The sequence below is a fragment of the Hemicordylus capensis genome, chromosome 3 (assembly GCF_027244095.1).
Source record: "Hemicordylus capensis ecotype Gifberg chromosome 3, rHemCap1.1.pri, whole genome shotgun sequence".
NCBI lineage: Eukaryota > Metazoa > Chordata > Lepidosauria > Squamata > Cordylidae > Hemicordylus > Hemicordylus capensis.
This window is the reverse complement of record NC_069659.1, coordinates 219,254,532-219,279,913: the sequence shown is the minus strand read 5'-3', so window position 1 is coordinate 219,279,913 and position 25,382 is coordinate 219,254,532. Positions and strand designations below refer to the sequence as shown.

The following is a 25,382-nucleotide window of genomic DNA, read 5'->3' as shown; positions in this document are numbered from 1 at the left end:
TCCATGTACTGATAGGTAAAGTGTGCCATCAAGTCGATTTTGACTCCTGGTGCCCACAGAGCCCTGTGGTTGTCTTTGGTAGAATACAGGAGGGCTTTATCATTGCCATCTCCTGTACAGTATGAGATGATACCTTTCAGCATTTTCATATATTGCTGCTACCCGATAGAGGTGTTTCCCATAGTCTGGAAAACATACCAGCTGTGATTCGAACTGGCAACCTCTGGCTTGCTAGACAAGTCATTTCCGCACTGCACCATTAGACTGCTAAATGTTGGGAGACCTAGGAACATCCCCTAAGGGGAATATCTTACAGTGCTCACACATGTAGTCTCTCATTCAAATGCAAACCAGGGTGGTCCCTGCTTAACAAAGGGGACAATTCATCCTTGCTACCACAAGGCCTGCTCTCCTCCTGTTTTTTTTTTTAATCCCATGCTTTGTTTATATCCCACTGTCTCCGTATTAACTAAACGTCTGTTGATGCAGTGGAGTGTATTGTGGAATTTTTGTCTTGCCGGTTCTGTACTCTTCTTGTTTCATCCTCTACCCCTTGCTCTTGAAATAGCTTTCTGCCTGCCGTGCCTCCCTTGTGCCATTGCCTTTATCTGCTCTGAAGTCACAGTGAGCCTGTAAGTCACCAGTCTGGCCCCAGGCTTGCATGCCCCTCTGTGACTTCAGAGGTCCTGATGTAAGTCCAGAGTGTCACAGCCCCTTTGGCTGGTGTTGGCTCAGGTGTTTTGTTATCACAGATGGGCTTACAAGGCCTAGGGCCAGACAGCTGACTGTCAGGGACTGGATAAACCTTCTTGTCTGAATTTTGAGTCTGTGGACAACTTTTGATAACCAGCAGAACTATTTATTTATACCTTAGGCTTTTGAAGAACACTTTGTTGGTGCAGAGTAGTTGAACAGTCTGAGCCTTTTACCGAGAATAGACAAGCACCGTTTGCTACTTATGTAGATAAGCAGGTATCCACATAGCCACTTGCCAGTGGTAAGTGCTCCCAACCATCTGGGAGGCAGGACACCCAGCACCACACAGATCTCCGCCCCAGTGGTCTCACTTCCACTGCTGTTTTTGAAATGGGAAGAAACAGAAGGAATCCTTTCTGAGCAGTAGGAGAGGGCTCCCACTGTTTCTTACCATCTCCATATCCCAGTGCAAATGACAGAAGACCCATTTCTCTCCTAAGCTTGCTGCCTGTGTGCCAGAAATATATCTGAGGGACGAGAGGGGATTGGTAGCAACTGCAGCCAATGACTCTCTAGTGAGCTAAACCTAAATTTGTGGATCCATGTAAGATAAGTGTCAGCTGGAAGTGAATTATTGTGTTAGGTTGATATCCTTAAGGTTGCAGCAGCCTTACTGTATTACACTTCCAGGGTCCAGGTTTCTATCAGGTTTGGGATTGTGGACAACAGTAGGTCTGGCAGAGGCAAAAAATGTACCAGCTGACCAGTTGGTGCAGACTCTATCGACAACTGTATTATAAACTGATTCAGTAGCTTACTCCTTGCCTTGAGTAGCAGAGGATAGTAAGCTGCTTTTGGACCAAGAACTCACTGATGTGCAATTGGTGTTGCCTACTCTTGAGCCATTAGGCTGTATACTTTTTAAAAAGGAGGTCTTTAAGACTCTCCTGAAGGCCTTCAAGGAAGACAATCCTCTTATAACCACTGGGTATATTACTGGAGTGGCTAGATGTGTGATTAGCTGAAGACCAGGTTCTGTATGGATTTTCATTGAACCACAAATTGTTGTACAGTAAGAAGAAAGTACTAATCTCAATCCAACTTTAGTGAAACTCACTATGTTTATAACTGTTTATAATACAGTTTTGGGAACTTCAGAGTTAATGTTTCACATTTTTTCCAGCAATGTTAACTGTCAGCAGAGGTATGTGGATTGGTAGCCCGGCACTTGGGAGCCTGGATTAAGGGATAATGTATTGACCTATGATATGTGTAGTCACGTTCTACTTGAATTAAAAAAGAGTTGTGGATCATTCAGAAGATTATTTGATTGATTAAGTACCGTCAAGTCAGTGTTGACTCTTAGCGGCCACATAAATTCTCTCCAGGATGATCTGTCTTCAACTTGGCCGTTAAGGTCTCTCAGTGGTGCATTCATTGCTGTCGTGATTGAGTCCATCCACCTTACTGCTGGTCGTCCTCTTCTTCTCTTTCCTTCAACTTTTCCCAGCATCATGGACTTCTCAAGGAGCTGGGTTTTTGCATAATATGCCCAAAGTATGGTAGTTTGAGCCTGGTCATTTGTGCCTCGAGTAAAAATTCTTGATTGATTTGTTCTATGATCCATTTGTTGGTTTTCATGGCTGTCTATGGTATCCTCAAAAGTCTTCTCTAGCACCAAAGTTCAAAGGTGTCAATACTTTTTCTATCTTGCTTCTTCAAAGTCCAGCCTTTGCATCCATAGAGTGTCACGGGAAAAACCATTGGCCCAACGATTCTACTCTCTGTAGCTACAGACATGTCACAACATCTAAATATCCTTTCCAAGGCCTTCATTGCAACCATTCCAAGTGCTAGTCTGTGGCATATTTCTTGACTGCTGGTTCCTTTACTGTTGGTGGTTGATCCTAAAAGGCAGAAACTATCCACCACTTCAGTGTCTTCATTATCAATTCTAAGGCTGGTTGCTGTACCCATTATCATTAGTTTAGTCTTCTTTACATTTATCCATAATCCCATTTTTTCACTGTGCTCCTTGTCTTTCATTACTAGAGCTTGCAGATCATCTGCATTCTCAGCTATCAGAGTGGTGTCATCAGCCTAGCGCATGTTATTGATGTTTCTTCCTCCAACTTTAAAACCACGCTCCTCTTCTTCCAGTGCAGCTTCTTTCATTATATGTTCAGCATATAAGTTGAATAAATACGGAGAAAGTATACAGCCTTGTCTTACTCCTTTGCTGGTCTGGAACCAGTCTATTTCACTGTGTTCCGACTGGATTGTGGTTTCCTGTCCTGTGTATAGGTTTCTCATGAGAATAATGAGATGTTCTGGAACACCTATTTTCCGAAGGACATTCCACAACTTAACATGGTCGATGCAATCAAAGGCTTTTCTGTAACCAATAAAGCACATATTGACTTCTTTTTGGTATTCTTTGGCTTTCTCAATTATCCAGTGTGCATCAGCAATGATGTCTTTTGTTCCTCGGCCTTTTCTGCAACCAGCTTGAACATCCAGCATTTCCCTTTCCATGTAGGGCTCTAATCTGTGTTGGATGATCCTGAGCATTATTTTGCTAGCATGTGAAATTAAGGATATTGTGCAATGGTTTGCACAATCTATTAAGTCTCCTTTCTTTGGTATGGGTATGTAGACTGACCTCTTCCAGTCTTTTGGCCACTGTGTCATTCTCCAAATTTTCTGGCATAGTTTGGTTAGAGCCTTAACTGATTCTTCTTCTGTTGCCTGCCGCATTTCTGTAGCTATTCCATCAATTCCTGTAGCCTTCTGACTTGGTCATGACTGGAGTGCTGATCTAACTTCATCTTCCCGTACTAGAGGTTTCTGCAAGTAGGGATTATCTTCTAGAGTATCTTGGATGTTGACATCCCTGCTGTACAGATTTTCAATATACTCCATCCATCTCTGTTTGGTCTTCTCTGAATCAGTTACTGTCCTTTGGCATCCCTTAACATACCAGTTCGGGGTTGGAACCTCCTTCTGAGTTCAGAGATCTTTTGGAAAACTTTCCGTGTTTTTCTGTGTTTATTTTAATCCTCAAGGTCTTTACAGATGTCATTGTAATACTGCTCCTTGTCTCTTCTAACAGCTTTCTGAAATTCCCTATTAAGTTTCTTTGTGAGGCCTTTATCTTTCTTGACTTTGACTTATCTCCTCTTCTTGGCAATTTCCACTGTCTGTTCTGACATCCATTTTGCTTTCTTCTGGTTCTTGGTCTTTGGCAGTCTGTTTTCACATTCATCCTTAACAACCTCTTTGATTTCATTCCACAGTTCCTCTGGTTTCCTATCAATGAGGTTCAGAACTTCAAAGTGGTTCCTGATGTTCTCCTTGAAAATGGTGGGTAGATTTTCAAGATCATATCGTGGAAGCTGAGTAGCTCCCCCCCGCTTTAGCTTGACTTGGAACTTGCACATGAGCAGTTCGTAATCTGTTCCACAATTGGCCCCCGGCTACATTTTTGCTGTTATAACTGAGCTCTCCCACCTCCTTGCACCAATAATGTAATCAATTTGATTTCTCTGTACCCCATCTGGTGAAGTCCATGTGTATAGGTGCCACCTTGGTTGTATGAAGAATGTGTTAGCAATGAAGAGATCATTGGCTTGGCAGAAACTAATAAGTCATTCTCCTTCATTTCTGTTTCCTAGGCCATATTGGCCGACTGTGTTTTCCTCCTTACCATTTCCAACTTTGGCATTCCAGTCTCCAACCACCACCAGGACATCTTGCTTGCATGCATGTTGTGTCAATTTCAGACTGAACTTGGGCATAAAACTCATCAACTTCCTATTCTTCTGCATCAGTTGTTTGGGCATAGACTTGAAGAACTGTCATGTTAAAGGGTTGTCCATGAAATCTAATTGATATTAGTCGGCCACTGACTGCATTGTACCAAAGTACTGTCATTGTTATATCCTTCCTGACTATGAAAGCAACATTATTCCTTCTTTGTTTCTAGTGTCCTGAGTAGTAAACAGTATGATTTTCTGACTGAAAGTGTCCTATTCCAATCCACTTTAATTCACTGATGCCTAAGATGTCAATCTCTAGAAGACTATACCTGGTATCAAAAGAAGTTTGTCATAATCTCCTAAAGTGAAAAGGAACTGAGAACAAGATGCTGGATACAATTTAGACATTGACAAGATAATCTCTGTCATCAGGTAACCCTGCTAATCCCCTGCTAACTTGACAAAGAGGCACTTTTTAATGTGGTGATTCACTTTATTTAGCAGGGGGAGAGTAACTGACCCTATCCACCCCCAGCACAATACCTCCAATGACTGTTGCTGGTGTCTCTCTTGTGTTTCTTTTTAGATTGTGAGCCCTTTGGGGAAAGGGATCCATCTTATTTATCTATTATTTCTCTGTGTAAACCACCCTGAGCCATTTTTGGAAGAACGGTATAGAAATTGAATAAATAAATAAATAAATAAATAAATAAATAAAATAAACCCTGCTCAAGAGACTAACTGGGCTATTGCATTGCATTGCACAAGAAATAAATACACAAAAGTAGACTTCCATTTTAATATCCTGTTGCTGTCTGTTGCCCCACTTCAGTTTATGCTACAGCACATTGTCTTGTTTGTTAAAGGTAAAAAATTTCTTTCAGTTGCATCCAACTTCATGTGTTCTACTGGAAATAGTTACTTAACAATTTGAGAGATTATGGAGAAAATGCAGTAATATAGCTTTTTCAACTTCTGTTTGTGTAGACTGGGCCAGGGATGAGTCAGATTGTGTGTCAGATTGCATGGTATTGCTGACAGCCTAATTTGGTGCTATAAAACAATTTGCACTAAATAAAAATGAGTGAAGGTTAGAATTACTGGGCAAAATTAATGTCAAGCATTAAACTGATTTGGCTCTCATTTGTACCCTGAGGTACTTGAACTGTTCTGTTTCATGTCCCTTGTTTTATGAAAGCCTTTATGCATTCATAGATAGTGGTTAATATGTTGAATTGGTTACAGTAATAACCCTTGCTAGAATGAACAAATCTGTCTTTGACCCTGTGGATTATCTATCTAGTAAATAGATTATTGCTTAATTGAGGCACTGACACTACTTTACAGTTTTAAGGGACTGTAAAAAAGAAAAAAATGTTGGCTAGTATTAAATTGAAAATATTTATGCTGTATTTTTCTTTGCCGAAAAACTAAGCACAGCCAGTTTGATGTTAAGTTGTACGTAAGCTTTTAACTACTTTATGCTTATTGCTAATGCACATCCTTCCTTTTATTGTTCCTTTCTTTCTCATATTCTATATGTAAACCACCACAAAAACAAAACAACTAGGGGAATTGAAGTGGGGGAACAAATCAGTTGAGCATCTGTTTACATATTCAGATTCAGATCTTTATTACGGTCACTGACCAGATACAACACACTACAAAATGTTTACATTTAAATAAATCCCCATTTAAAAAAAGATCAATCTCCTTGTGACCTAAATTGCATTAAGCTATATTCCAAGAATCATTCTTGTTCAATAATAGAATGTATATCCTGTTTTTTAAAGTCACAAATCCCCAGAATGGCTAACAATATAAACACACACACAAATCAATAAAAAACAATGGTAAAACAGCAGCTTAACCTTTTGGAGCATGATTTGTAGTAAGGTGTCATCAGAACCACAGTTGTAATGTTGTTTTTTATGTCACAATGAGCATGTCTCATTTTTTTATTTATCCAAAACAGACTATTTTCAGGGCTAAAATCCTTTTCATCTTAATTTGGGCCTCAAAGCCCAAGGAAAGGTGTGGGTTCATGGAGTGCAAGCTGTAAAAGAGCACAATTTGTGACATTGCACATCATTATTACTGATCACTTGACATGTCTGTTAAGGCATCAGCCTTAGATTCCAGTTTCCCAGCTTTCTGGGACTTGAGCCAGATTGAGATGGCCTTAACTCTGGTCTTAAACCGGAAAGTTTTTTTGGTTTTTTTTACCATTGAATGTGTATCATTCAGTCAACTTTTCAGAATGAGTTATTCTTCAGTGTCAAATAGCTGCTTTTGTATTCTTGGGTCATACTTTTAGGTCCTGTTACATACTGATGTCAAGTTCCCCCCACCACTGTGAATCATCCTTCATATTTTCTCTTAAGACTTCTGATGCAATTTTATTTATCTGTGATGATTTGCAGTAAAAGTTGCTATTAGTCAGGATGTTGCACTAGCTGGTTGTGCTAAGCTAAGAGCTTGTGTTCCAGACTAGTGTTGCACTAGCACAAACATGTTTGCACTTTTAGAACAAAGTGTGCAGCCTGTGGCATGCCTCAGATATTTTGCAAGGAACTTTTATGCAATAGCATAAGAGCACCATTCTGAAATTCCCTATAACTTAGCACAGTTACGATCTTTCACAAGCACAACCTTGGTTATTGTACAAGCACAGCATTAGTCAGGATGTCAGCCCAATGACTTTCACTAAGTATTTCTTGAGCATTGACTTCCCATGATCAGGACAAGATCTTGGGTCAAAGTATGAGCTCCGTTAAAAAGGAAATCTATTAATTGGGGGGGAAAACACCACCCCAAAAACCCTGATTAAGTGTTGGCTGTTTTTCTTCCTTTATGTTTTCTATAGACTGATCTACGAAACGAAGAAATTATGAGTCACTTGCGGTTGATTTCTGCTACCTTGAAGTACCGGGGCATTTGTTCATTGGTGAAGAAAAATGTGAACAGAAAAGTACTTCTGCCAAGACGGACTTATGTTTCACCTGGAGTCACAGAACCATTCTTGAGTGGAAGTAATTCAAGTTATGTTGAGGAAATGTATTATGCATGGCTTGAAAATCCAAAAAGCGTGCATAAGGTATTACTAAATATATACACAATATAAAACTCAACAAATTGTTAGGGCATTTCCGCACCTGAAAACCTGAAAATTGATACACACAGTGGCTTGGATATGAGTAGAACTAGTCATGGAATGGGGCTTTCTCCCCACATCCCCCTGCATTCCTTAAAAATCTCTTCCTGGGGGTTGAGGGGACCTCCAGAATGATGTGGGATATGAAAAGTGTGGAAGCTGACTTGGGGTTTGAATCAGAAATTGACAATACTGTGTTTATTATAGCCCTGTTTAAATGATGTATGTACATACAGATGTCTGCACGCATATACATGTCTGCGTGTTAATGACTATATGCGTTCATTTCAAAAGTGAACCTGGATACAGGCCCTGTCAAATTTAGGATATAGATAGGAACTGTACATGCGCTCAACATAGCATGTGAATAACTGTACATGAGTACAGATCTGTAAATGCATACACTGTACACAAATTGTATGTGCTTTGTGTGAGAAGAAATTGGAGAGAAAAGAATGGGAGAGAAAGTAATCCTGATCACTAGAAGAGAGAGAGATTAAAAATCATGTGGCCATGCCTCTTCTCAGCCAGCCAAGCAGAGTTTTAATATTGGCTGCAAGGGAAGGGAGGGAGAAGCAAGCCCAAATGCCTGGGAGAGGTACTTCAGACAAGCATGGGAGCTACCAGTAGTCCCTGAGCTATCTAATACCCACCTCTGACCTAAAGATACTTTGCCTGTCCCCCTACCCACTTTTCATCCTTCTGGGTCAGCTTTTTCTTAATGTTCTTCGCTCTTTCCTCACTCCGCCCTGCTAATCCTTTGCTCCACTAGTGCAAAGTTGCATCTGAAACAGCTGTGGGAATGAAATGACACAAGCCCTGAGAAAGGTGTCATTATTTCTGCTCATAGAATGGTGTCAGGGCCATAGATCACACGGAAGAGGCTTGACAAGGCTCAGTTATTGCTATCACAAGATTAATTGAAAAATTGGTTGGTTGGCTATTGAGTACATAACAGTTGCCATATTTTCCAGTATGCAACCAGTCTACCATGATTGTTTGATAACTTCCTTGATGTCATTTGCTTAGAGGCGAGTTTCTGTTTTTAAACTTAAACTTTTTAAACAGTGATAATGATTGGAAAACACAGTGCCTGAGTTCAATATTTTAGGGATCATCTGTGGTAGGAAGGGATATCTTAAAATAGCATGAAAGCTGGCATTCAGTGGAGCCATTTTTAGCACTGGGGTTTGTAGTGAAGCAAATTACTGTTCTTTGGGTTTAGTGATCAGCGTTAAACATGTGCCATAAAACATATTGTAATTCAGCTTCCCCATGCAGAAAATAATGGACATGGCTGCTTTCATGCATTGCTTCTATTACTAAATTTCTTATCATAGCTAGTTGTTTAAATTGGTGGTCTTCAGCCTTTTCCATCCTGAGACTGACTTTTCATCTCTTACCTGCAACATGGGGCCCACTTTTAATGTTTTTCCCATATAGAAAAAGAAAGAGCATGAAAGGAAGAAAAAGGATGGGGACGCAGAGTGATAAAGAACAGGAGTAAGACAATTCTGTTCTCTCTCACTCTACACCCTCATTGTATTATTTCTCTCTTTTTATTCTTGGCCCAATTAACACCCCAAAAAGGATTTATGTGAAATCTTTAACACTGGATTTCCCCACAATGCAAGTTTTTTTGTTTGTTTGTTGCATAAAGGGATTAAAACTCTACCTGTGCCTCCAAAACTCTCCCTATATATCTTGCAGCATTAATCACAGGTAAAGATACAGATCCTCAAACAAGCAATTAGATTGACATAGTGTAAACCCCAGGGTACTCTGAACTTTGCGTTAGGAAATGAAGTGCTCCTGGCATTGTGTTAACATTGGTCATGAAATTATGCATCATGTTAAAGAGGACTATAGGAATTGGAATTGAGGGGATGAGTTAGGAAAAGAGAGCATGCAATTCTGCAGCATGTATATAATCTCAAAGCCCACTCTGTGGATCCTTTAACCACAGAGTGGTTAACTATATCCCTGTGTGGGTCTTTAGAAGGTTTCTTCATGGCTTGAGCTGATGTGAAGATCTTCATGAAATGGTAAGTTGAGAACTAGATGGTGGGGGTGGGGGTTATTTTTTTTTTAATTAAAAAAAACCAGAGATAAGGGAATGAAGGGTTTAATTTTATCACTTTTTAAAACAACACTTGTTTGTTGGCCTAATAGAGCTTTTGTTTTCCCTTGTCTCTCTTCCTTTTCTTCTTTCTGCCATCTTGCCTAGTCTTGGGATTTATTTTTCCAAAATGCAACTGCTGGGGCGCTTCCTGGACAAGCCTTTCAGGCACCGTTACCAGACATTTTGGAAAGTAAAACATCACTTGTACAAAGCCATGGACTGACTAAGTCACCAGGTAAAGCTGAAAAACTGGTTGAAGACCACCTGGCTGTCCAATCATTGATCAGAGCATATCAAGTAAGTGTACTGCAGCAACTGGCCATCAGTTGCATAGAATGTTTATTTTATAAATAATAATTTATAATAATTATTATTTTGTAAATAACTACCACATTTCTAGAAGGTGGGTAACTTTATATCAGTGGTACAGCTGAGGAAACAAAGATGACAAATGACTTACCAAAATGGCTTAAAGGGAATTTTCTGCCCAAGCACATAGCTTTGAGTAGCATTGAGGCGAAGGAGAACTATTTCTTAACTTATTGGCTTTCCATACATTAGTTTTTGTGTAATGTAAACTACACTGCATTATTTCAGGATTCTATCAAGACAACTTATGGGAATCCTAAACATTGGAGAAGTGAATAACAATAATGATATTGATTGATTGATTTGATTTATGATGTATTTATTCATTAATGATATATCATTAAAGTTTAGACATTACATTAGGGAAGTTTTTTCTGGATAATGTGGTGATAAAATTGTCTTAAAGGTTGTTGTATGTGCAGACACTGAGTATATCTACAGTGCCAACTAGGCATGTGCCCGAAACGTTTCGGAGGCCATTATGAAGGCCTCTGAAATGTTTCGGCACCGGCAGGGGTAGTACTTTAAGGGCGGGGGAGGTGTACTCACCCCTCCCGCCACATTTTCCCCACCGGCTCTCTATTTTTAAGCCCCTTGGGGCGGCAGCATTCCTCCCTGCTGCCCCGTTCCCCCCCATTGGCCGGAAGTGGCCAGAAGTAGTGTGTGCGCGTGCACTTGATATGCATGCGCACTCGCATGGCAGACAGGTGCATGCTCGCGCGCTCGCTACTTCCGGCCACTTCCGGCCGATGGGGGAACAGGGCAGCAGGGAGGAACGCTGCCGCCCCAAGGGGCTTAAAAATAACAGAGCGCTGGCGGGGGAAATGTGGCGGGAGGGATACGTACACCTCCCCCGCCCTTAAAGTACTACCTCAGCCAGCGCAGAAGATCTTCGTGCACATCCCTAGTGCCAACTTACATTGCTTTTATACCAGAACATCCTGGGAATTGTAGTTTGTAGGACACTGAGACTATCAAATGGTCTCATTGTATCTCCCCCACCCCTCATACTGTAACTACAGTTCTCATAATACCCTAGTAGAAAGGAATGACTTATTAAAGCCGTTTGAGTTTGTATTTAGCGGTTTTATTTATTTATTTATTAAATTTATACCCCGCCCAAACTTACGTCTCTGGGCGGCTGGGTGTTCATTTGGCAGGGTCCAGTTAGTCATGAAATAAATAAGACAAGTTAGTGATGACTAACTTAAATCCCATTAGTTAGTTTTGTGACTAACTTAGTTTGGATCTTACCCAATGTCTGTTCCACCTAGTAGGGATGTGCGAGCAGGTTTGGAACCGAACTAGTTCAGTTCAAAGGCTTGGGATCGAGCCGAACCACCCCTGGTTTGGCTCAACCCTGGTCCTGCACCCCCTTGAATCCCCCCCGGTTCTGTTTGGTCCGTTGGGCGGTGGGGGGGTTCGCGGACCTTTTGCTAAAAAAAACCCCCAAACCATACCCCTTCCAGGGGGCTTCTCCGAGGCGGGGGTCTATAGAGGTTCCCCTCCCCCACTGGGCTTCCTCCTCTCAAAAATGGCCCCATTCAGGCATTCTTTGGCTTCCCCCCCAATGCATTGGCCATTTTGCAGCCTGCCGCACCCGTGCAATGGGCCTGTGCATGGCCAAAATGGCCGCTGCACTGGGGGAAAGGCCCAAATGGGCCAAAGAACACCTGAACGGGGCCGTTTTTGAGAGGAGGAAGACCGGTGGGAGGAGGGGGAAGCTCCATAGACCCCCCGCCACCTAAGAGAAGCACCCCGGATGGTTTTTATTATTTTTTAAAAAGTCTTCTTTTATTTAGAAAAAGGTCCACAACCCCCAGGCTGAACAGAACCAGGGGGAGCAGTTCGAGGGGGTGCCGGACCGACCCAGTCTGATTTGGGTCTGGTTCGGACTTGAACCGAACTGGGCCAGCTGGTTCCATACACACCCCTACTACCTAGTCATCACCCTATGGCTTAGAGGTACAAAATACTGGGAGTAGACAGTTGTGACCTAATAAATGTCTTTGTGATCTCATGTGAGGACAGCATAATGAAGGTTTTTGGTTTTTTTACAATGCCCTCTTAATTTGTCTGAGTGGGCAAAAAAAGAAACTTTGAGCCTATTTGGAGATTACTGAGAGCCCTATAATTCAATATTTCAAATAAAGGAGAACTGAGTTTATTGTTTGTTATTTTGAATATGTAAGTGTTGTTTCTCAACAATAAATTCTCAAAATGGTTTACATAGGGGGGGGGAAGAGAAGAGAAGATATTTTCCTGTTCCCAAAACAGTCACAATCTAGAAATAAACACAGAAAATACACCATTAATAGCCACTGGGATGGATGCTGTGCTGGGTTGAATAGGTTGATTTCTCCTGCCCAGTGCCTCTTACTATGGGAAACGGTAGTGAGTGAGTTGGGAGATCTGATGTTTGTTTGATCTCTCTGGCACTCTCACCCCAAGTAGAATCCTGGAGCTGAAATAATGTCTAAACAGGTGCTTAGGAATGCCAGGAAGCCACTTTAAAATGAAAAGGCTTATTTGAAGATCTCTATTGTTAGTTTAATACTTTATGTAAAAGGTTTAGTGTAGAAGTCTTTATAGTGTTAATGTTAAAAGTCTATACTAGAGTTTAAGATAAAAGTAAACCTTTGGAAGCCATTTTGCTGCTTTGTTGTTTGAAATTTTTCCAAAAGAAAATAGCCCCTGACAGAGAAGTCTTTTGTTCATTTCAAATCTATTATTTGGTTTCAGTTGATGGAATAGAGATGTCTCCACAGGTGGCAGCCATGTATGCTTCCTATCAGCTGATAAAATATGGTTATCTAAAGCACTTGGCTGTTCTGAAAGCATTTAATCCTCTCTCTGTGGCCTAGTGTTGAATGGATGGCGTCAATTTATAAGACATCTTGTTTTCAGAGGATATAATGGAGAACAGCTGTGAACGTTTAATTTTCCACACCTACGACTTCTTATTCTGTAGAATAGATTTTAGCTCATCCAGTGCTGTTGACAACTGAATGAGTTATAAGATTTATCTGGATTTGAAATTAGATTTTGTCCTGTAGTCTTGTCAAGTCAGGTGGGATAGGGAATAAACAGCAAACCTAACCCTTAATTGTATACATTTTTGGTACAAAAAGACTAGTAATTTTTATTTGAAAGTGAATGTTCTTGAAATATTTTAAGATGACTCTCAGTCTGCAGTGCTAAGGTATGTTCCCAAGGTCAGGTGTGATGTAAAATAATATTAAGAGGCATGCATGAGCATTCTCTTTTCCTATTTTTTTAAAAAAGAAATTTAACCTCCTGTCTTTATTTTGAAAAAAAAGATCCTCTAATCTTATGTAACAGTTCTAAAAAGCAACATCTATATTCCCTGTAACACACATGAGAAGTACCTTGGGTATATCTTCTGGTTTGTGGAATTTAGTTTGTGAAATACATGAGCATCCTTGTACTTTGAATGCTAAAATGGTTGTTTTAGTTAAACCATTTATTCCAAAAGAATTCATATAATTTCCTTGAGGCTTGTAGTGATTTATTTATTAATTAGATGGACATTAATTGAATAGTGCTTTATGTTGTTCAAAAATAAGGGACAGATGTGCGCCAGTATAGGCAGGAAGGCTACCTTTGTGTATGCCTGCTCATTCTTCTAACCCTTTGGTGTACTAACCAGATTACATATTTGCCTATTGTAAAATTTGTGATGGCTGCTTTTGGGATTGATACTTGCTCCTTTCTGAATGTTGTCTTCATTGACAGAATGGTTTACTCTATCTATCTATCTATCTATCATATTTATATACCACCTGATACATGTATCTCCAGGTGGTATACACAATTTAAAACACAACAGATGTATGTTGTGTGTTTTTATGATTGTGGAAAAAAATATCTTTACATTTGATATGATCTGTGGCAGGTGGGAGCTGCAAGTTTGTTAAAGCCCCTGCTAACTTGGCAAAGGAGCACCGTTTAACGTAGTGATTCTCTTTATTTAGCTGGGGGAGAGTAACTGGCCCAGTAACTGGAAGTACTGTGCTGGAGGTGGATAGCCACCTCCAGCACAGTACTTCCAGTGACTGTTGCTGGTGTGTATCTCATGTTTCTTTTTAGATTGTGATCCCTTTGGGGACAGGGATCTATCTTATTTATTTATTATTTCTCTGTGTAAACCGCTCTGAGCCATTTTTGGAATGGCGGTATAGAAATAGAATAAATAAATAAATAAAATAATTTAAAAAAAGGAATCTGGCGTTAGAGTATCCAAACAATGCTAATATGGAACAGTTTCTGTTTTAAGACTTCAAAATTGTAAAAATGTTCAATTCCCCTTGAAACCATATATATTACTCCCTTTGTTCTTAGTACTCAATCTAACAGTATCTACACCCCGTGTCCCAGTTGGCACAGAGCAGCCATTTGCTCTGTGACAACTTGCGTGGTGTTTGTGTGGACAGCCATTCTGTCCCTTACTGGTCTCCTGATGGTCCACTAGCGTGTCAGTTCCTCACTTTCCCCATCAATTCCCTTTCCCCTTCTCTCTCTCTCTCTCTCTCCCCCCTCCAACCCTCCTCAACTGCCTCCATTCCAACATTCCCACCCCTTGGCAATGGGTGCTTAGCCCCTGTTGCCTGGATTTTCCCTCTGACATCAGCCACAGATCCTAACATAGTTCATAGTTCAAGCTGTGCTTATGCACAAATGTAATCTATGATTTAGGAGTAGAAGCCCACCAAATTCAGTACAAATTATGGCATAGATAATAAAAAGTAGATCTGGATCATGATCCATTGCACTCATAAGAGTGGGTTCTGTACCTGCGCAGGACCATTTGGGCAGAATTGACTAGCTCCTTGAAGCACTAAGCCCTGCCCCATGCACGTGGTGCACATGCTCAGTTTGGGTGGGCTAGCGTTTTCTCCTCAGTTCCTTTCTGACCACCATTGTGTGAGTCCCTCGGTGAGCTCCTCTGACTGGAACAGTTTTCTATGAAAAAGAACAAAATTAGATTAGTTTTTACCATGTTACAACTTGGACTGGACCAGACTATTCTTATTCTTAGCATTTTGAACTTAGTTGGAATGAATGGACAATTTAATCGGTTACAACCTCGGATTGGACTTGGAACAGACTTTACTTCACGTTACTTGAGTATTTCCCCTTGTTTCTTTATCTCACTATGCATAAGAAAAAGACCTTTAAGCACCGTGTCTGCTAAACACCCTTCAGCGGACAACCACGATTTGTGTCTACTTTGTTTGGGAGAGGAACACAACACCTCCACCTGTAAAATTTGCTTAACTTGCTCTCATTGAACAAGAAAGAACAGAGCCCTTCAGCTGAGAGTTGCCCTTTACGATGACACGCTCTGCCCTGGCACTCCGATGCCCAGATCTCTGGTTGATGCTTCCGTGCCCTTGACATCAGGTATGGTGTTGAAGTTGACATTGGACACGGCATCGAAGCCAAAGTCGAGGACTACCGTTGAGCAGTCTAAATCCTCAATTCGAGCTTCCTTGGCAGCCACCACCAGCACATTTAAAGCGCCAAAGCTGCCTTCGGACTCTTCTTATCATAAGTAACACAAGTCTTGGCATCAGGGCTCTGATACCGAGGAAGCACCCTCTGCACAAGTAACATAATGAGAAGGGTGCACGGACTGCCACTGAGGAGGCTTCCATTGCATCTCAAGCTATGCCTTCCCTGACGACACTCCAGTTGGTTCCTTTGATGCCTCGGTCACGCCCTGCAACCACTGTTCCCTCTAAGGTATGCACACATGCATGCACTCACAAGTTTTTGGATGTCTGCTCAGTTCAATTTAGATCCTGCTCAGGTTGAATCAGGAAGGCCTCATTCTAAATGCAGGTGTGCACACACTGCCTTGATATTGCCATCCAGAACAAAACTCATTCTGCACAGTGATGAAAAAAATTAGAGGGACCACTGCCTGCGACTAACCAACCAATCCTTCCAACCAACCCTGATAGACAAGGTCATCCAAATCAGACTGGACAATACTACGGCAATTGCTTACTTAAACCATCAGGGAGGGATGGTCTTCTTTTGCATGCTCAGCCTGCAAATTTGAAATTGGGTCATAGCACAGCAGATAAGCCTGATAGTGATTCATATCAAAGGAGCAGAGAACAACTTAGCAGACTGCCTCAGCAGATCTTTGCTCTATCTACAGCAACATGAATGGGAGGTCAATCCACAATACCTCCAACTGTGGTTCCAGATCTGGGGTATACCGGAAGTCGACCTGTTTGCAACATTCACAAACAGAAAGTGTCCCCAGTACTGCTCGGGAGCCGGCATCGGCCACAACTCCAGAGGGGATGCTTTCCAATTCAATTCAAGTTTCTATATGTTTCTGCAGCCCTTACCCTCTGCTGAACAGAATTCTAGTGAAAATCCTTCAAGAATCTGCAAACTGTATTTTGATTGCTCCATGGTGGCCCCGGCAGCCATGGTTTCAACAGGCACACAGACTGTTGAAAGGTCACCAAAGGCAACTATGTCAATGTCAGGATCTTGTACAGGAGGGCGGAAGGCTCCACCATCCCGACCTAAGTTCTCTAAACTTGACTGCATGGAGGATAAGCACTTGAATGAAATACTCCTCAGTGACAGAAAGAAATCTACTTGTGTTAACTACAACAGCAAATGGAAGCGGTTCAGGCTTTATGCTCAGGAACATGGCTTCCTGCCTTGTTCTGCGACCTCCCAGGAGGTTGTGCTCTACCTCACATTGCTGAAGCATCGGAACTTGGCCAATGTTTCCATCAAAGTCCACCTGGCCGCTATTTCTGTTCGCCATCCCAGATGGGGCAGGAAAACCGTTTTCTCTCATCCAGACTCAAAGAGATTCCTTAAGGGCTTAAACTACCTTTATCCACCGATCCGGCAGCCTACTGATCAATGGAGCTTGTCTCTCGTCCTATCAGCCCTGACAGAGCCCTTTCGAGCCCATGGCTATGGCACCTCCTAAACTTGTAACCCTGAAGATGGTTTTTCTCTTAGCCGTAACGTCAGCGAACTAAATGCCCTGAGCCCGCCGTGTCAGTGAACTAAATGCTCTTCATATTGATGTCCCCTGTGCAAAGTTTCATAAGGACAAGGTGGTGCTTCGCTTGGACCCTGAATTCAGGCCTAAAGTTATTACTGACTTTTATATTAATAGTGAAATCATTTCACCTACCATTTTCTGGAATCTCTCAGCGTCTCTTGAATGCTCGTTGCATTGCCTGGATGTGAGACATGCTCTCCTCTTCTACTTGAGACAGACCAAGCTTTACAGAAAAACAAAACGTCTCTTTGTCGGTTACAAGGGTAATGTGAAAGGTTACCAAATTTCAAGACAGAGACTTTCCCACTGGATTTTCCTGGCTTACAAGCACCAAAAAATGGAGCCCCCCTAAGACCAAATGAGCCCATTCTGCCAGGGCTTATGCTACTTCTGCTGCCCACATAGCAGACATTCAGCTTAGAGACATCTGCAGAGCAGCAACCTGGTCTTCTGAGCACACCTTTATAAAGCATTATGCATTAGACCTTCACTCTGCAGCTCAGGCCAGTTTTGGGAGGGGTATGCTCAAAAGGGTCTTACCTTAGCATACTACTTTTGCCTCCATACTGACAGCTCATTAGTGGCTCACTCTTATGAGTGCAATGGATCATGATCCAGATAAACAGGTTACTCACCTGTAACTTTTGATCTGGAAGTGATCCGTTTCAGTCATAAGACCATCCTGCCAGCCCCATTGCAGTATGTGAAGTGACAATCTGCATGTTTAAAAGTTTCATATGCTACTTACCTTGTTGAACTGTACTCTGATACCATATGACGTTTGAACTCAATTGTCGGTCCTCCAGGAACTGAGGAGAAAACGCTAGCCCACCCAAACTGAGCATATGTGCCATGTGCACAGGGCAGGGCTTAGCGCTTTGAGGAGCTAGTCAGTTCTGCCTGAGTGGTCCTGTGCAGGCGCAGGACTCACTCTTATGACTGCAATGGATCACTTCCAGATCAAAAGTCACAGGTGAGCAACCTTTCCCCCCTCTTTTCTCCTTGTTATGGAAGTCTGTGACTGGTAATGCAGTTTAGGTTCAAAGGAAAATTGTTTACGAAAGAGAATATTTTGGGAATTTACACATTGGGAGGAAGGAATACGTTTTATTCCCTGAATGACGTCTAGAGTAACTCCGTCTGCATGCTACACAGAAGGAGTAATTTTGCCAATCTCCTATCCCTCTGTAGCCCACTGTGCTTCCTGAAAATGTGTCCCTGCAGGTCGAGCATACCTGCTAACATGTCCCTATTTCCCCATTAAGGTGAATGGGAAAATAGGGACATGGCAGGTATGGGTCAAGCGATCATCGGGGACATATTTTTGGTAGGGATGTGCTCGAAATGCGATTTGGCATCCAAATTGTGGGCAACAAGGGCTTACACGGCCCCTTTAAAGCAGAAGAGGGCAGGTCCATACCTGTTCCTCCTCCAATCACTGCCATTGCTGTAATCCTGGTGCTCTCTCCAGCTATGCTCACACGCCGGCGGGGCATCTCCTGGCTATCCCTGCATGACGCTGGCATGCACATGGCCTCCATGCAAACGTGGCGGCCATGTGTGTGCCGGCGTTGCACAGGGGCTGCTGTAAGACTGGGAATCTTACAGCTATGGTGTAACGATGCCCAGGCATAGCTGGGCGGAGTGCTGGGATTATGGCAATGGTGGTGATCAGAGGAGCAAGTATGGACCTGCTCTCCTCCGCTTTAAAGGGGCTTTTAAGCCTTTATTTTTAAAGGCGTGTGCTCACAATTTGAATGTGGAATCGTGTTTTGGCACATCGCTAATTTTCGGGAGATACAGTAGGCTGAAGAGGGAGGGGAGTGCATGTGCAGCGTTACTCTGGGTGTAGACCCTTGAATTTAGAGGTGAAGCGCAAATGATAAGTGACTGCTTAAAATTATTGTTGGCATGTTTAGTAACTAGGCTCTAGATTTGGTAGTGAGGAAATTTCTTTGAACAACTAGTGTTTATTTCCTATTACAATACATTACTGAAAAAGAATAATTGCTTATACATGTTCTTTATCAATTTGTATGCTTCTGAAATTTTCATAATGTATCTATCCATCTTGATAGTTTTATTCTTATACATTCCCTATTAATTCTAATCTTAAAAAAAAAGCCCACTCTGGAATATTGTCAGATGAATGATTTGCATAGGGGCCCGTCTATCTAATGTTTTAAAAAGACAAATAATGAAACTGTGTTTTGCTAACTGTTGCACAGTGTTCTCTGAATGATAAATCAAAGTGTGTTGCAGAACTTCTGTAACTCTTTGTTTTAATATAAACTGTCACTGAATGTACTTATTGGAGCATTTTTTGGTATTCATATAGCTTTTTTTTATTATTATACAATACAGCCAAAATGAATGACTTGCTTTATATAATGTGCGAATAGCTATTTATTAAAATGATGAATTATTGAAAAAAGTTGCACTATATACAAAATTGCCTCCTTTTGCCTTTGCCTTTTTTTCCCTCTTGGCTTTTGCAATTGGTTAATATAGAAGCTGAGAGAAAATTATGATAAGGCCTGTGGAAAATACTTCTAGAAGGCCACTTTGTCTGCTATATATATTCTTACCTATATTGAGGTCTTTGAAATACAGGTTTGCTGGACCTGACCTCCACATCCCAGTCACATAAGCATTGCCACTTACAGTTCATCTCCTATATTTGTAAACTGCAGACATCTCTGAGGCCAGTACTGAAGTGGAGAGGAAGGTAGAAGGGGTCCCGAAAGGAGTGGAGAGGCTGAAAATAGCTTGTGTCATTTTGCCTTGACACAAAATAGCTTGTGTCATGACTGGAAATGTGTGCCTTGCTCAGTGGTTATTGGTTGAATTATAGAATTGCATGACTCTGTTGATTAAGAACTGTAGGATGAGTACTTCTCTGAAGCCTATCCTAAATAAGAAGAATGTAGGTATGTTTTGCACCCAGTACAAATTTAGATCCAGTTCTGGTATTGCATTGTACACATAATTTTAGTTTTTCATATGATTATTTGCTTGTTTTAATGTTTTATTTGCTTGTACAGTGTAGTCATTGCCAATTGCATGGATACACGTCAGATTGATTTTGGAATATATCCACTCTTCTTATCTTCTTTTAGGAAAGCAGCATAGCAAAGTTCTTCTAGGAGGTCTACTGCTGAATGCCACTTGCATCAGTGGGTGTGTCATGGGATAAATCTGAATTGTATGGACTGTGTGTTGTTGACATTTTCCAAATATGTTGTGTAGTCACAAAGTTTATATGTTCCATGATGCACATAATTTCTCAAGGGGAAAATCTCAGACTTGCTTGCATATTTTGAACTTTTTGTGTAATGAATGCTTTTTAATTGCAAACCAGTGAAATTTGTTGATTTTTAAATATATCTGGTCTCATTCCTCCATCTGTAAATGGTTTAATGTATCAACTGCAAGACTTCTTCCCTGCTTTTGCCTTTATCCTGCCTGATTAACAGCCCAGTCCAACTCTAGTGGTGCTTTATTAGGATATTTGTGAATGATTAGTTGTGCCAGAAATACGGATGACGATGTACATGTTAATCCTATTGAAAGTGGTGGATAGTGGATAGATGGCATCTACATCTGCAGCCTGTTGTTTCCAGCTCCCTTACTGAAGCAGAGATATTTAGTAAGGGAATTATCTTCTTGTAAATGGTGCATGCATTTAATTAAAAATTGACCTTTTTGCTGTGCAGTCTCTTTAAATAGAACGATACACAACATTTTCAGAGGGAAAGGTTCATTTTCTCTCATAGTAATACAGGAGAACCGCGGGTCCAGCACCTGCAGTTCCATGTATCTGAGGTCTGGTAACGGACACCCGACCTTAGTATACGCAAAAAAACCCAGCAGAAAAGGGGTTAAACCCTCATATCCATGGGTTGAGGGTGGCTGGAAATGACCTCTGAGGTCATTTCCAGCTGCTATTTTGACTTCAGAAGCCATTTTATGATTCATTTCTTCCCAAAAAGATAGGGCAAAAAAAGAAAGCAAGCGATTTTGGGCTGATTTTTTACTCTTGGGTGCAGTGTTCCCTGTAACAGGGATTCCCAGGCTATCACAGTTGGATATTATGAGAGTTGTAGTCAACAACATCTGGGAATCCCTGTTACAGGGAACACTGCTTGGATGCCATCTTTGGACTCCTTTAGGACTGTGGAGCATGGCAGGGCACTTTATTTGGCCCATTTTGTCCATTTTGTGGGCAGTTTGGGGCATTGCAGAAACCTAACCCCCAATTTGCATTCACTTTAATGCGCTGTTATTCGCTGATTTCCTCCCCCCCTGCACGGAAAGGAACCCCCACAAATAATGGGGTTCTCCTGTAGTCTCAAGTAGTGTTGCTATAGTCTGGACTTCAGTGAGTGTGAAGCAGGAAGGTATTCAGTAGGTAGTGTTTTTAGTCTACTTTCCAATAGGCTTATGAGATCACCCGGCATTCTGTGTGTGTGTCCGTGTGTCACCCCCTATCAACTTCGCAACACCTGAATATGAACCAAATTGGGTACAGTTGTAGGGACACATAGAGACACCGCAGTGGCGTAGTTTGTGATGATGTCATCTACCCCGATCAAAGATGGCGGACACGTAAACTTTTGCGGCGCAAGTGGGCTATCTTGTGAACTACCTAAATGATATGAACCAAATTTGCTACAGATGTAGGGACACATAGGGATGCCCAAATGGCATGGTGTGTGATGATGTCATTCACTCCAATTCAAGATGGCGACCGCATGCACATCTGAGGCCCCAGTGGGCTAATTTGTGGAGTGCCTAAGCTATTTGAACCAAATTGGGTACAGTTGCAGTGAGTGACACATACGGACACCTCAGTGGCATAGCTTGTGATTATGTCACCCACGCTGATTCAAGATGGCGGACACATAAACTTTTGAGGTGCAAGTGGGCTAACTTGTGAACCAATTTGAACCAAATTTGCTGCAGCTGTAGGGACACATAGGGACACCTCGATGGTGAAGACAGTGATGATGTCATCCACCTCAATTCAAGATGGTGGACACGTAAACTTTGGAGGTGCAAGTGCACTAACTTGTGGACAGTCTAACCAATTTGAACCAAATTTGCTACAGCTGAATGGACACATAGTGATGCCCCAATGGTGCAGCTTGTGATTATGTCACCCACCCTGATCCAAGATGGCGGATGAATAAACTTTTAAGGCACAAGTGCACTAACTTGAGGACTGTCTAACCGATTTGAATCAAATTTGGAACAGCTGCAGCGAATGACACACGGGGACACCTCAGTGGTCAAGATTGTAATGTCAACATCCACCCCAATCCAAGATGGCGGACACAGGAACATTTGAGGTGCAAGAGATCTAACTTGTGGACCTCGATTTGCACCAGATTTAGTCCAGATGTAGAGATAGTGAAAGGAAAGTAGGCTGATTAGTTCTTACTAGAACAACTTGTTTCATATTGCTATAGCACGGCCCGCAATGCAACTATTAAAGACATAAGAGTCTTCTTTGAGGCAGTCATTACCCTCTGCTAGTTAGTTTATTATTGTTTCATTTTAGAAGAGGATCATTGGGGCACCCTTAAATGAGCCTCAATGCCTCAACATTTTTCTTGCAATAGATTGTGAATATCTTTGGAAATAGTCCCCCCCCCCTAAAAACAGTGGTTGGCATCCTAATTAAATCACTTAATAACACTACACAGGAGTTACAACTCAATTTCAACAGGACTCCTCTAGTACATTTAGTCAGGATGTCAGCCAGTGTATTTCACATTTTCTGCCTTAAAGTGACACTTTCCACATTGTTGAGGAGCCCCTGCACATTGCAGGAGATTCTGGGAACTGTTCTAGGATGCACACTTTGCTCACATGAGGCATTGGTCAGACCTGTTGGAACTCATTGGTTATCCATGTGACTTGAGATCATGGCCTAGACCACACCCAATACTCCTTTGCATCCTTATATTACAGGGGGAGATCAGTAACAGTACACAAATGGAAAGGTTTGCCAGAAACTTCCAGAAAAGCTTGCCCACTTCTCAGTTATCAATCCCTGATGAGCTTTTCAAAGAACCTCAAGGGTCCCCAGAACATAGTTTGAAAACTGCAGTCTTGCAATACCAGTTATGATGTTTATCCTCTTAAATAATTGCTTAGTTACTACAGTCACATGTTTGAAAAATGTCATATAGTTACAAATGCTCTCACTGACTTGAGTGAGATTATTTGAGTGTTATGCTTTTAAGTATCAAATGTTGCCTGACCTGTGGCATATGCTGTGGACATAGCCCTGAGCAAATTCAACACTCTTCATATTACAAAGATGTTTTATGTCTTGCATTTTGTGAAAAGGGAATGACTTGTCCTAGAAGATAGTATATTTAGATTCTATTATTGTACTTTTAATGATTTAGTCATGTCCTATTATTCACAGAAGAAGAGAAGGTATGTGAAAAGATTCCCATTGCTGTTAAAAACAGATGTAGTTCTTAAAATATATACATAGTCCTTGGTTTGCTAAGACATACTACTACAATTACTACTACTACTACTATTTACATAACGCTCTGCAACCAAAGTTCACAAAGCAGTTTACAAAGAAAAATACATAAATAATGGTCTGTTATACAACACAGAAGGATATAATTCCTTCTTAAAATTGTACATAAAAATTAGTTTCAGTTGACTTGTAGGCAAGATGGTAGGGATGTGCACAGAACCTGTTCCATCAATCTATGTTCGAACTGGTTCGGAGGGCAGGGGGATTTCTTTAAGGGGCAGGGAGGGTGCCTCCTACCTGCCCATCCCTGCCCTGCCGTTTCCCCCTGCCTGTGCTCTCCCAAAAAGCATGGGCACAGGGTTGCAGAGTTCCTCCTTGCAGCCCCGTTCAGTGTCACCACACAAATGTCTGATGCACATGCATCAGCCATTTGCGTGGTGATGCTGAATGAGGCTGCAATGAGGGGCGCTGCAGCCCTGTGCCCATGCTTTTTGGGAGAGGGCTGGTGGGGAAAAAGTGGCAGGACATAGATGGGCAGTTAGGAGGCACCCCCCCGCCCCTTAAAGCAACCCCCCACCCTCCCAGTTCCGTGCACATCCCTACAAGATGGTAACTGTTAATTGTCAGACTACCTTCTCTGATCATAGGTCACATACTCAGTGACAGTACTCCTTATTTTCAGTTTATAGGGCACTACAAAGCTCAGCTTGACCCTCTCGAGATTAATGCCGTTTCTTTTGATGGTTCCATGAATGAGCTGTGTGCGCGCACACAAGTCGGTGAGCTCTCCCCTTTGACTTGCTTTGTTAGTATGATGTTTTCTTTTTTGCCTTTTCTACCACCCTTCTTATCCACTTCAACCTGTTCAGATCCGTGGACATCATGTGGCTCAGTTGGATCCCTTAGGAATCTTGGATGCAGACTTGGATTCATTTGTTCCATCGGATTTAATCACTACTATTGATAAACTGGGTGAGAATTTTCAAATCCTTTGAAATAAATTAATATTCACAGTGAGGGGACTGTCTCATGATTAATTGCAGTGGGAAGTTTAGGTGAGCGTTACAAAACTGAATATTCTTTTTTCAGCAGGACAGGCAGCTCTTCCTTACTGAGAGAGTCCTCTTAACTGTGTATTAATTTATCATACGTTGTTTGGCATTTGTTTTGTGTGTGAGCATGTACAAAGAGCTTGTATACTTTGTCTGAAGGAAGAGATGTGAGAATGGTGTTTAAAAACACACAAAAACAAGTGGTGGCTTTATAGAGAAGTTGCAAGAATTTGGCATGCATTTTAAGAGATCCTGCAAAACAATCTAATAGTTCCTGACTATTAGTCATAACTAATAGTTCCTGACTGCTAAATTAAATACAAAAACCTGGACAAGAAGATAATACGAAACACAAGACAAGAGAAGAGTAGGCAAGGATACAACAAGAACACTTGTATGTTCATGCCATGGACTGTCTCTCTTTGACCACACAGATTTCTTATTTATTGGCTCACTAGAAGTTGTACAGGTGGCCCTCATTATTCATGGGGGTTCTGTTCTTGCCTATAGGCAAAAATACAAAAACCATGAATAATGAAACCTTAGCCCTGTCAGAATCTAGAGGTTAGGTTCCTACACACACACACACACACACACACACACACACACACACACGGCTAAAAATGGGAGAGAGGGAGAGCATTAATATGAGAAATA

At 41.6% G+C, this 25,382-nt stretch overlaps 1 protein-coding gene across 12 annotated transcripts in view; it reads left to right on the top strand.

The window, feature by feature from the left end:
* OGDHL (oxoglutarate dehydrogenase L) overlaps positions 1–25,382 on the top strand; it is a 111,641-nt gene that overhangs the window by 2,159 nt on the left and 84,100 nt on the right. For 4 of the 12 annotated variants that reach the window (XM_053305768.1, XM_053305764.1, XM_053305771.1 and 1 more), the window contains exons 2-4: positions 7,321–7,551; positions 9,836–10,027; positions 24,543–24,645. In XM_053305768.1, coding sequence (XP_053161743.1) covers positions 7,345–7,551; positions 9,836–10,027; positions 24,543–24,645 — 502 coding nt within the window. In that variant the 5' untranslated portion in view covers positions 7,321–7,344. Of the gene's footprint in view, positions 1–4,681; positions 4,887–7,320; positions 7,552–9,835; positions 10,028–24,355; positions 24,453–24,542; positions 24,646–25,382 lie in introns of those variants that run through there. The other 8 variants (XM_053305765.1, XM_053305767.1, XM_053305766.1 and 5 more) reach the window with 6 other exon arrangements.